The sequence below is a fragment of the Balaenoptera acutorostrata genome, chromosome 5, assembly GCF_949987535.1.
Source record: "Balaenoptera acutorostrata chromosome 5, mBalAcu1.1, whole genome shotgun sequence".
In the NCBI taxonomy this organism is placed as follows: domain Eukaryota; kingdom Metazoa; phylum Chordata; class Mammalia; order Artiodactyla; family Balaenopteridae; genus Balaenoptera; species Balaenoptera acutorostrata.
In genome coordinates, this window is record NC_080068.1 from 100,956,669 (window position 1) to 100,970,568 (window position 13,900).

A 13,900-nucleotide genomic window follows, 5' to 3' on the forward strand; every position below is an offset into this window, starting at 1 on the left:
AGGATGAGATGGGGAGAATGCAGCTTCTGAATTCCCTGTTTTATTTGCATACCTCCCACCTACTTAATAATACACACTTAGCACACATAATGTCATTCCATGTGTAAAATCTTCTCTGTCCCCCACCCCCAGGAACAGATGCCTCCAGCATCCAGTCAATTTATTTGCCATGGTGCTCATCACACTGAACTGTGAGAGTGTGCTCATCACACATTAGCCTGTATGAAGGTACAGATATTGTTTTAAATTATTAAATCTGACCCAGCATCAGCGTGTCTGGCTCATATGGGCTCATTAAAGAGTTGTTGAGTGAATATATACAAGCATGAAGGAATGAATAATACAGTAAAATAATCACTTCTCTTTAGCTTGCTTGAAATTACTTGGCTTCTCTTACCTTTGGGTTTTTACTTTTTGAGAATTGTCAAGGACTTTGGGATGTTATGACTCTCTTAAGTAACAGGCAAAAATGTAATTTTATGAAGATTTAATGATATAATATCATTGCCAGGTGGTTTTAGCACTCAGGGAATTTAATAGAAAATTTGTAACATTGTCTTTAATTTGTTTAAATATTTATGAACATCGTTTTTGAGAAAACATATCTGGGGTTATTGTTTTATAGAATTCAATTTGGTGTGGTTTCAATGGTTTGGTGGTTCAACCTGTTTTAATAAATTCTGCTAGAACTGTCTGTAAATTCTCTGGAATCTGAGTGGGTGTCTTTTTGTATCTCATTTCTGCTTGTCCCACCTTCCAGGGCCCCAGATTAAATCAATGTGTCTGCCACAAGGATCTTGGGACATTCAGACCAGCAGTCCTCATCAGAACTCGTCATCTTCTGATATGGAATCTAGATAATCTGTGTCAACATATAGAAGAAATCCAGAGAACAAGCTGTCTGCCCAACCTGGGTCTGAGAAGAGGCCATTCTGGTCAGTGAAGAAGATCTCCAGCCAGACTTCATCTTCTGGCTGCAGATAGACGACTGTGGACCCTGAAGCCACGTCATGGTTTCCTGTGTTGGCGTCAAAGGTCTTTATCCGGTACTGCCCATTGTGTACCAGCCCAATTGCCAGATGCTTATTTGCCAATGTGATATCATAAGAAAAGTAATAGATCCCTGGGAAAGCACAGATGAACTTCCCTGTTGCAGGGTTGTAGTGCTCTCCCTCATTGAAGAGGACCTTGTTAAATATAATTGGTAACCTTTCTTCTGGGTAGCTGGTTGTGATGCCAACAGAAAAGGCAGATTTGAGCACGATGCTTCCACATCTACAAACACCAGGCAGCCCTGGGTCCCCTTGCTCTCCTCTGTCTCCTTTTGGTCCAGGAGGCCCAACAGGACCTACTTCTCCTCTCTCTCCCTCAGGTCCCATGGGTCCTTTCTTTCCAGTCTCTCCTTGGTCCCCTTTCTCTCCAGCAAGGCCCAGTGGTCCAGTCTTACCTCTCAAACCTTCAAAAAGAGTTTATAGTTTAATTAACAGTTTCTGTAAATATAGAGTCACAAACAACATGCCCACATACCCTAAATATTTTTTCTCAGTCAACTTTCAACAGTATACTACTACATAATTAATATTTAAATAAATCACTAATGCACTAAAATGGAAATAGAAAAATTTCATCAAAATGTCAAGAAATTTTTCCTGAATATGTAAGAAATCATTTAAAACCTGATTAATTTAAAATTAGTAACCGTCATTTTGATGACAGATTACCTGCTGCTAAATTAGACACATATAGATACTTATCTGTATAGGAGGAATTCAAGGAGCATGATATTATTCCCCAGAGTGAGGTCATGGGGGCAGACAGAACAAGATGAATCCTTAGCGGCTACTTAGTCTTATGCACCATTCTACTTCTATCAGGATTATTAATATTGGGTTGGCCAAAAAGTTTTGTTTGGGTTTGGAAAAAGCCCGAACGAACTTTTTGGCCAAACCAATAAAAAGCTAATCAAAGTGAGATTAGCTCATATTTATTGAACATTTACAATGTATCAGGGTCAATGCTTTAGGTGCATGCATTATCTTCTTTAAGTCCTGCAACAACTTTATGAACTAAGAATTATTATTATTTCCGCTGTAGATGAGAAAACTGAGCCATGGAGAAATTAGTTTGCTCAAGGAAACAGAGCTAGGGAGTGATGGAGCTGTGATCTGAACTCATGCCTGCCTGACTCTGGCATCCGAACATCTGGGGCAGTGGCCAGAGTGTCATTTGTAAAGTGCACCACAGTAAAGGCTTTTCAATATGTCACGATAACCAAACAACAGTGACTGCCACCACTGTGCAGGAGTTCTTTTTTGGAGGAGAAAACTGAATCCCAGAGGGGTGAAGAAACTTGCTTCAGTAGCAAGACTAGGACTGGAATCCAAGTCTTAGCCTAACAATGTTTCTCCTTCATCAAAATGCTTCTTACTTTTGGGGCTAAAATAAAAAACCTTTAATTCTTTTTGGCTCTGCAGCTAAATGGTTGTATTATTTTAGGCAAGTCCTTTACTTTCTCTGGGTCTCCATATTTGTAGAAAATACATAAGGGCTGTGAAAGGATTTCAACAAATTCAAAATCATCATACTGGAATATTTTCTGTTTGTTCAGATATTTATATCTACAGGTCAACCATAGGCTAAATGTAGAGAAATTGTGATCATGGGTTGAAAGTGATAAGCAAAATCTATTTAATTTTTAAACCTTATATGTAATAACAGTGACTTAAAAGTATAAAAAATGTCATTCAATTTTATGGCCAAATCCATTCCATAAATATTTTCTTGAAAAGTATACAAATGATTGGTAATTTGTAATGCACTTTTGTAGTCAGGGAAAACATATTGTTGTTATATTGTGTACTTTTACTCTTAACTATGTATTTGTTCTCAGGAACTTTTATTAAGCTAAACCTTTTATTTGATAGTGCTTTGATATCATTTATTTGAATATTACACATACATCAATGTATGAGTTTGATCATTTTTCAGTTATTTGGCAAATTTAGCAATGAAGTGTTCTGGATAATACAAGTTTCAGGAGAATTAAAGCTTTACCCTTAAAACATCAAGTATTTTGTTTCAGTAATTTTAGAAAGAGGTTGTGTAATAATTTATGATGCATAGAAAATGCTAATAATGAATGTAACCCTTTTTTGGTGACTAGGATCAGCGTTGTTACGGGTCATAGGACCATCCTCCAGCTCTAGATGACTTTTGTTATTAAGTCGAAATTCCACTAGCCCCAGCCAGAACAAACTGGTATTTATTTCTGGAAATAAGGCCATAATAGTCTAATCTTTCAATGTTTGTTTCTTTTTGGTAGAAATGAAATATGAATACTATTTTACTGTTAAATTAACTTTCGAATCAAGGACTACAACTTATACATTGTTATTGTATTTTCAATAGGAGCTAACTTTTGCTGTCTTCATCAGTGACTGATGCATCAATAAAAAAACATTTTGGCATCAGTAACAATTTCTGCCGTTAAATTTCATTATGTACTGAAATTTCTTTGCCTCTATAACTTTGGGCAAGTCACTTATTGTCTTAGTTTCAAATGCCTCATTTGTACTATGAAGAAATTGGATCTAAGTTCACTCTAAAGCCGTTGGGAAAGTAGTAAACAGTGACTCAGCAGACTTGGCAAGCCCTAATTCAGCCATGGATTAGTTAGGGGACTGTGAAGAAGGGGCTTTACCTCTCTGACTTTAGTTTCCCAGTCCTTGAAATGAAGGTGTTGGACTAGATTGCTTGAGGTTTCATCCTCTTGAAAATTCTTTGAGACCAAACCGTAAATACTAAGATGCAATTTTACAATGCTAGCCGTGAAAAGATCTTTATAATCTCAGCACTTGGATCTCTGTAGCTATTTAATATTTTGAACTGCTGGGAGTTAGATAATCAGGGACTAGTGGTAATAATTTACAGTAATTCTTTCTGTTTGCGTGAAGGATTTACCCTTGTGATAAAAGCCAATTAATGAAGAATGGAATGAAGGGATAAATCATTCCCCCTCCCTATTCAGTCAGACATAGGCTGGGTAGAGAGGAGAATTGTGGAGTGTTAGTCTATGCTTAGATACTGAAGCTTAGAGAGAAAGAATTTCTTCTTAGTTCTCCACAAAACAAGCTTACAAGGATTTTTTTCTTCAGTGCCATTTCTTTTTTCCATCCATCCATCCATCATATATGTATGTGTACATGCATACATTTATCTAAACCATCTAATACTGATTGGTCATCCACTACATGCCAGGCACTGTTCCAAGGGCTGAATGCCATTGACATGAATGACACCTGTCCTACCCTCAAGTTAGCTGTTATGACATATGTTGTGGTCTGCAAATATGGGCCATAGCTAAGTTCATGAATATCTGAAGTCATATAATGAAATAGAATAATCTGTTCATGAGGTGGTTCTAGTGTTATCTGAAGATATTTATATGGATGTGCATTCACATTAAATTAGATTTTAAAAATATGCTACCACAATAATTGCTATAGACCAGTGAGGGAGACAGATATTTTTACAGAAAATTGATAATTCAGTATAATAAACTCTGTATTTGTAATTTAGAGTAGGGAAGTTGGAGAAGACATATACTTGACCTTGCCAGCGGGTTGAGGTGGATGTGGTGGGGATGAATGAGAAGACATATATGGTATTAAAGGGGAAACAGGAAGCAGAAGCTTCCAGCCAAGTTGTGTCCAGTTCCAGCCACATTAAAAGCTAATTCTCAAAGCCACAAGACTCTGTTCTTATTGTTTGTAAGTGAGGTGTGCTTCTCTTCATTGACCACAAAGGCATTCTTACCTTTCTTAGCTGTCGTATATCCTTACTTGTGTATATGTATCAATATATATTGGATTTAAATAACTAAGGTTGGGAAAGTCTTTTTTACTTTTGAATCTCAATTTCATCATTTGTAACATTATTATTATTGATTGTAATTTTAGCTAATAAGGTTATGGCTGAAATTAAGTACTAAATGTAAAATTGCTGACACCTAGTAAGTTCTTAATTAATGGTGATGATGGTGATGTTGATGATGATGATAGTGACATATTGTAATCATGTGTTTCCACCTTGGCCTCCCCCACCCAAATGTTTGCTTATCAAGGCAGGGACAATGTCTTGTTCATGTTTGCATTCCCTAGATCAGTGTTCTCAACTGGGGGCAATTAAACACTGCCCACCAAGGGAAAGTTGGCAATGCCATAAGACATTTTCATTGTCACAATTGGTGGGGGATGTCACTGACATCAAATGGGATCCTGCTAAATGTCATTCAATGCACCAGATAGCCATCCCACAGTTAATAATTATTTGGACCCAAATATCATCAGTGTGGAGGTTGAGAAACACTGGTTTAGAACAATACTGGAGAGCAAGAGGTGCACAAAAAAATTTGTTGAATGAAAAATGCATGAATGGATGGATGAATGAATGGATTGATGAATATGGGGGATAGCTGATCTCATATATGGTTAAAATTGTAGCAATTATGAACATTCAGTTTGCTCTGAATACATATCCATATACATATCTTTAAATAACACTAGAACTACCTCATGAAATGGATAGCTTATTTCTAGTTTATTATATGGCTTTGGATATTCAGAAACTTAGCTAAGACAAATATTTGCAGATCACAATGTAATAAATAATAACAGCAAACATTTACGGAATGCTTACTACGTGGCACTTATTCTATTGAGTACTTTACATGTATTATCTTCCTTAATCTTCACAATGACACTTACTACCCCCAGCTTACAAATGAGGAAACCGAGGCTCAAAGAGGTTTTTTCCTCAAGGATGCTAAGTTAGTAATTGAAGATGTCATGTCTTTCTGACTCCAGTGAATGTTTCTGTGACTCCTACATTATTGCTTCTAGACACAATAAACTAAAAGGACCAGTAATATCTAACTGTGATCCTGGTGTTATTATAGGATTTCAAACATATTCATGATCATGATACAGCAGTAAGAGTGTTCATATGTGCTACCAAATAGAGCCTTTGAAAGACGTAAGCTCCAAATGAAAAGTTCTTTATCTGATGTTGAAAATTTACCTAAAGATACTTTATCTAGTGTTGATTAAGGGTCATAGATTCAGTAGCTGCTTATTTGCCAAATATTTTCTGCATGATAAATTCAGCAATGAATTGGTATCTAACCTTCTGAATATATATTATGATATTGTTTCATATAACACCAGTAAATCACGTGCAATGACTAGATAGAGATGTATTTCTTAGATCTACTGATTTTTTCTTCCTGTCTTTTGTTCCACATTTTACACTCAGAAACTTGTTTTCAAAGATTGATTCCATCCAAATCTTCCTCTTTTAGGGTTAACACAACCTTACTAGAATTTCAATTCGGTTTACTTTGAAGGATTGCAGAATCTGGCAAGCTTCATGGGCCAACTTATTTGTGGGGAAAAAAGTGAAAATTACTGAAAGAGTAGGACACAATTGTGTTGCTGTAAAGAGCAATAAGACGTCTATATTTCAGCTGCTACAGGACAGGTGGGAGAGTGTTGAACTAGGAAAGGTAGGCTATACAGTATTATTGTCATTTCCTTTGTGACAAGTAAGCCTTTTGTGTCTTTGTTAAGGATATGAGTGCAGAGCAAGATGGCCCCTGTGCTTTTGGCTCCTAGTTCCTGCCTCTCCTTCATCTCTCCGTCTCCTCCCCGTCCATCTGTCTGTCTGTCCATCCATGCTCTCTCGCATGCAGCCATTGCCCGCTGGCTGTACCAGCCCAGAGGTCACGGACATCAGATGTTCCAGATGACTCCAGCTCTGCCAGTCACTAGACATGCACCTCCATCTTCAGTAATTCATTTAATCATGCTACCGCTCTGTGTTCTCATGTATAAAACGTGATCACGTCCCCTTGAAAGAGGTGTCATTATGATGCAGTGAGAATGCAGGTAGAGGGTTTAGAGCAGTATCTGAAGCATAGTGAGGACTCAGTAAATTGTTACGATTAATGAAGGTGAAGTTGAGAAGGGACTTAAAGGGCAATTCTCATTAGAAAAAGCAACAAAACAAGGGAGTGGTTTTCAGGTGGGGGTGACAGAGGGTTTTTTTTATGGAACTTCATTCATTACCTGCAGCCCCCTTTTCACCTTTCTCTCCTTTCCTGCCGTCTCTACCATCTCGTCCTGGAAGGCCGATCCGACCATGGGGCCCAGGGGAGCCATTTGCTCCAGGGGGGCCTGGAGGTCCAGGTAAGCCAGGAATGCTACAGATATATCTTGGGGAGTAGCTGTCTCCTTTGAACTGATTACCCCGAGGTTGTCCACTCGCACAAATGGCAAAACTTGTAACATAGAGCAAGACAAACATCTTTGGCTCTGGAAGAGAAACACACGGACATAAATGCACCCTCTTAGGTGGGGTTTTTGGCATAACTGAACATGAGAATGGACATTTGCAACAATTCACCCCAGGGCCCACCTCTCCATTTGTGTCTAAATACCCTGTTTGCCCTCATAATTCCATTGAAAATTATTAGCACTTTATTGATAGAGAGTTCTCAGTGCCCCACACAAGGGTTGGTGGAGATGAAGTCGGTGAAGATTTTAAAAATTCCAGAATAAATCACTTTGTTGCATTTTCTTTTCTGCAGGAATCAATGGTGGACTTTGAAAAACAATGTTTTGTTTTTGCAAAAGTACACATTTTTAAAAAGAAAATTAGAGATGCAAATGAATAAGATAAACATTAAAGTTATCCTCACCACTCACAGATAATTACTCTTTACATTTTGATGTATACATCCTTCTGGTGTTTTCTTTCTATGCTATGAAGAAAAGTGATGTTATGACATTCCTGCAAGTCTTTAACTTTTTTTTCACTTAACAATATGTCGTGAGCATCTTCCCATGTCAAAAATTATTCATAACATTAAAAAAATTGTTGCATTTGCTTCTACTGTCCTTTATGTACAACATTCCCCATTATAGACATTTGCTTCCAGTTTTCTGCTAGTATAAACACCATGCTAGATAGACACCTTTATATCTAATCTTTGCATGCTTCCACAGTCATTTTCTGAGAATTTATAGGCTTTTTAAAGCAAGAAAAAGGAAGTGACATTTTCAGGAAAATCATGTTTTTCATTTGATAATCATGTGTAATGTCAATTAGTGTTAATTGGAGTACTGTGCATGTCCTGAGTGGAGGTGTCTCAAACTTTAATTTAAAATCTGCAGGATATAATGCCGTACTGTCCCATTAAGCTGTTAGCACTGGGGCTCAATTAAAGGGGTGAGTGAGATTAAATCACGCATGTTGCCACATGGTCCGAGTGAAGCAGGCAACAGATCTCTTCAGCTCTGATCTAATGGGATTTGGTTTTTCCCTCCATAAAGCCTGGCCACTGAGGATGATGGATCATTTATTAGCATCATATTTGGCATATAGGCTGAGGGGTGCATAGTGTAGGCTTGGGACCCTTGATTTTCTAGGCTAATGTCTTGGAGATATCAGCATCTTGGGTGGGAGTATACATGTGATTCTGGGATGGTATAAATGAGCAGTTTTTGCACGGTTGGACCTATACTTTAATAAGAAATCTGTGGAAACAACCTGAAAGTCTATCGACAGATGAATGGATAAAGAATATGTGGTATATATATATATATATATATATATATATGCATACACACACACACACAAACACAGTGGAATATTAGCCATAAAAAAGAGTGAAATAATGCCATTTGCAGCAACATGGATGGACCTAGAGATTATCATACTATGCAAAGTAAGTCAGAAAGAGAAAGATATGATACCATATCAAATACCATATGATATCACTTATATGTGGAATCTAAAATATGATACAAATCAACATATCTACGGAACGAAAACAGACTCACAGATATAGAGGACAGACTTGTGACTGCCAAGGGAGAGGGTGTAGGGCAGGGAAGGATTGGGAGTTTGGGATTAACAGAGGCAAACTATTATATATAGGATGGATAAATAACAAGGTCCTACTGTATAGCACAGGGAACTATACTCAATGTCTTTTGACAAACCATTATGGAAAATAATGTGAAAAAGAATGTATATATATGTCACGTTGCTGTACAGAAGACATTAACACAACATTGTAAATCAACTATACATCAATAAAATAAAAAAAAGAAATCTGTACAGTGCTTGATGTATATGCCTGGTGTATACTTGTCAAAAGGAAATAATCATAACATGTGGGAAAAGCAGTTAGATAGAGTTTCTTTTTTTTTGACAGCCACATCAGAAAATTAATCAGCACACTGTACCACTTTTATAGCACCCATGAGGAAATTGCAACATCTTGGAATTAGATCCAGAAATTTGCCAGAGCATAGGAATGACAAACTGAGAAAAACATAGTGTGCACATGTGGTTCAAAATAAGTCTGATTCCTAGAAATCTTATTAGTGAAAAACTGAAGCAACTTATCCAAATATAGGCTCCGTACCCTTGACCAAATCTCCATGTTACCAGTGTCCTTACCCCTCACCAAAAAAAAATCAAAGAGAACATTTTTCTATGCCCTGTCTGCTTATAGAACACAAACTCAAAATTATTTATCTTATTACTCACCTGGGATTAAGGCACGTTCTGAAAAGCCCAGCAGATCTGATAAACATACCAGCCCTTCCAAAGGTGCCTCAGATGAAAGAAAATGGAAAGAATCTTTTATTCAAACCCTTGTCAGTTAAAACAAGACAGGATGATTAAATTGCTAGATCTTCCACCTTGCAAAAAACTGATTAGAGGAAGCTTTGGGAAGGGATTTAAAAGAGGAGAACAGATACTTATAAGGAGGCTTTTAACCAGACATGGAATGCGATGCTGTAGCTGAAGCCAGGAGCTGGTCATAAGAGGGACTTGAAACGATCTGGTGAGAAGGTGCTTTGGGCAGTGGCATCTCAGACACTGGTGGAGATGCTGAAAACATACATGCCAATAGTTGGGGATCAGTCTATGAAGGAGCGTGTGGTCAGAGTTGAGGTTATGATGGATAGAGGATGCAAAAGTTTTAAAGATGTGCTTGGAAGAAAGGATGTTAATATTTCCAAGAGCCAGGCAAAGGTACTCAAAGAAAGAATAAATTAAAACAACTGAAACAAAGATACTCATTGAACAAATGGTTTGCAATTCTTTGACAAATGCACTAGAATATTGTCTGCACAGTAGTTTAAATGCTGAAAGCATTCTCAGTTAGAATACTTTGAAAGGCACTCAGAATGGTTATCCATTAATAATCCTCATCAGAATTGAGGAGCGAGGTGTTGTGGCACCTGACCCGTGATGATGACATGATGGTGAATGGCTTGGTTCGAGGCTTGGGACTCAAATCGTCAGGATGACAAAGGCGTGTGGGTTACAATGGAAAACTACAGTGGCATTATCTTGTAATGGTTCTTCATTTCATTTAAAAGTCAAAAGCCTCATGGTACATGGTCTACAAGGCCCTACTTGATTTGTTGCCCACCTTTCTTACCTCCCTGACTTCATCTTCTTCTACTCTCTTCCCACTTCCTCATCATCTGTCACACTGGATTCCTTGATGTTTCTCGAAGATGCCAGATACGCTCTGCCTTAGGGCCTTCACACTGTCTCTTCCCTCTGTCTGGAACTCTCTTCTCCAAGATGCCTACATGTCTCCCTCCCTCATCTGCTTCTGCCTTTGTTCAAATGCTACAATTTCATTAAAGCCAACCTTCACCTCCTCATCCAACGTTGCAAACGACATTCTCCTACCCATGATGTGCCCTCTTTCTGTTCTATTTTTTTCTATTCTCCATTGTACTCATCATCCTCTAATTTACTAGATTATTCTTAATTTTATTATGCTTTTAAATTTGTAAATATCTCTATCTGATAGAATGTAAGCTTCATGAGGGCAGGGATCTTTGTCTTAGCCATTGATGTCTCCAACCACCTAGAATAGTGCTTAGCACAAAAAACTCAGGCTGAGGGCAAAGGAGATTTTGGGGGCGGGGAAGGTGTGATTTTTGTGGGAAAAAGACTAGATAGAAATTATGGAATATGAGAATATTACAAAAGAAAGAGGAAAGAGAGAATTTAAAGAAATATTCCTGGGGTCTACGGGTCCCTTTTGCAGTATCTGTTTGAGAAATACAGATAAAGGATTTAAGTTGTTTTAATTTTGTATAGTCTAAAGTATTTAAAATATTTATTTTTGTATAGATAAAACATGCACGTTTATAAAATTAAAAAAAGATGTGCAATGAAAAGGAAATCTCTTCTCTTTCCTCTCAGTCTCCCAGACATGTAGGTTCTCTCTCTAGAGGCAATAACTGTTGCTAGTTTCTTGTGAGTCCCTCTGCCTGTAGGCATACTGTATGCAAATTCCTGCACCTTTCTTTTCCACTTAGCTTGGAGATATCAGTATACAGTTAAAGCTGCCTCATTCTTTTTTTAGTCGCAATGGAATATCCATCGTAAGAATCTATTATATTTAACGAGTCACCTATTGATGGATACTTGGGACATTTTTATTCTTGTGCTATTACAAACAATAGTGCGATAGATATTTATATGTATATTCTTTGCATGTGGTTTATGACATGAGCAACAAATAGCTTTTCCCAGTTTGTTTTTTCACTTCATTCATGTATTTTTAAAAATCTTTTTATCTTGAAGACATTTTTGGGGGTTCAATTTCTTGTGTTTAGAAGACCTTCCCCACTTCAAGATAATAAAAAGAATTCTCCTACTTTTCTTTCAATTTTATTTTCATTTTTTCACCTTTAAAATTTGAGCCATTGGAGTTTTTCTGATTAAAAAGTGTGAGGTAGGGATCCAACTTTATATTTTCAACACCTTGTATTAAAAAATCCATCCTTCAACCACTGCCCCACTGGTTTGCGATGAATTTGGTTATTCTGGCTGGGAATGAACTATGTGAGTCATGGCTCTATACACATTACAATACTTTTAAACAGCTTTTTGAGATTTAATTTACACACCATAAAACTGACCAATTTAAGGTATACAATTCAATGTACACCATAATCTAATTTTAGAACATTTTTAAAACTACAAAAAGAAACATACACATTAGCAGTCACTCCTCATACAAAATACTTTGAAAGATTGCATTGAATTATGTAAATTTATGTAGAATATGTACTAAAATGTATTATTTTTTTCCACTAGTGTGCTTCTTTGGAGTTAGAAAATCAAAGCTCTGGAAATATTGTTAATTTGAACAGATCTGTCTTGGATGTTAGCTGTAAATGACTCTCTATCCTATTTTTCTGTAAGGATTACAAAGTAACAGATCTTTAATTTTTTTAAATCCCTATTTTAACAATTATAATACTTTGTGGTACTATAGATTTCGAAGCCTTCATGTTAATGTATATTTTGAACCTGTAAGGCAGGAATGTAGTATATAGTGTTTTGTAAAATTTTAAAGTCATAAAACCCTTTATTTTTGCTAAACTAGCTATGGAAAACACTTGGAGAAATACTGAATAAATCAGTGCAAAGATTCACCTTCTAGAAAATGTGTCCACAGTTTGAGAGCTTTCAGTAAATAACATGTTTTTTCTTTATTATAAAATAAAATAAGCGCATGCATACATGGTCAACTAATACTTGACAAGGGAGCCAAGAATACTCACCAGGCAAAATATAGTCTCTTCAATAAATAAATGGTGTTGGAAAAAACTAGATATTCACATGCAAAAAAAAAAAAAGAAATTGGAACCTTATCTCACACCACTCAAAAATATAACTCAAAATGGGTTAAGGACTTAAATGTAAGGCTTAAAATCATAAAACCTCTGGAAGAACACCCAGGGAAAAAGCACTTGACACTGGTCTTGGCAACAGTTTTTTGAATATGACACCAAAAGTATAAGCAACAAAAGCAAAAATAAACAAGTGGGACTACATCAAACTAAAAAGCTGCATAGCAAAAGAAATGATCAACAAAATGAATAGGCAACCTATGGGGGAGAAAATTTGCCACTCATGTATCTGAGAAGAGGTTAATATCCAAAATACATAAAGAACTCATATAACTCAATACTAAAAACCAAACAATCCAATTAAAAATGGGTAAAGAATCTGAATAGACATTTTTCCAAAGAGGACATATGAATGGACAGCAGGTACATGAAAAGATGCTCAACATCACTTATTATCAGGAATTTGAAAATCAAAACCCCAATAAGCTATCACCTCACACCTGTTAGAATGGCCATCATAAAAAGACCAGAGACAATAAGTGTTGGTGGGAACATGGAGAAAAGGAATACTGTACACTGTTGGTGAGAATATAAACTGGTACGGCCACTAGGGAAAACAATATGGAGATTCCTCAAGAAATTAAAAATAGAACTACCATATGATCCAGCAATATCACTTTTGAGTAGTATCTATCTGAAGGAAATGAAAATCATTACCTTGAAGAGATATCTGTATTCCCATGAAAACTCTAATTCGAAAAGGTACATGCAGCCCAATGTTCATAGCAGCATTATTCACAATAGCCAAGATGTGGGAGAAACCTAAATTTCCATCAACAGATGAATGGATAAAGAAAATGTGATATATATATATATGTGTGTGTGTGTGTTTGTGTATATATAAAATATACAATGGAATATTATTCAGCCACAAAAAAGAAGGAAATTCTGTCATTTGTGACAACATGGATGAACCTTAAAGGCGTTATGCTAAGTGAAATAAATCAGACAGAGAAAGACAAATTATCTTGCTTATATGTGAAATCTAAAAAGCTTAACTCATAGAATCAAAGTAGAATTGTGATTACCGGGGGCTGGAGTGTGGAGGAAACAAGGAGTTGTTGGCCAAAGAGTACAAACAAAGCATCTTCCAGCTATGA

General features: G+C 36.6%; 1 protein-coding gene across 4 annotated transcripts in view; it reads right to left on the reverse strand.

Moving 5' to 3' along the window:
• Positions 1-472: 472 nt before the first annotated feature.
• C1QTNF7 (C1q and TNF related 7) overlaps positions 473-13,900 on the reverse strand; it is a 130,865-nt gene continuing 117,437 nt past the window's right edge. For 3 of the 4 annotated variants that reach the window (XM_007167326.2, XM_057546992.1, XM_007167325.2), the window contains exons 2-3: positions 7,125-7,370; positions 473-1,456 (exon numbers count right to left, since the gene is read on the reverse strand). In XM_007167326.2, coding sequence (XP_007167388.1) covers positions 825-1,456; positions 7,125-7,362 — 870 coding nt within the window. In that variant the 5' untranslated portion in view covers positions 7,363-7,370 and the 3' untranslated portion in view covers positions 473-824. Of the gene's footprint in view, positions 1,457-7,124; positions 7,371-9,615; positions 9,683-13,900 lie in introns of all 4 variants that reach the window. The other variant, XM_057546991.1, reaches the window with a different exon arrangement.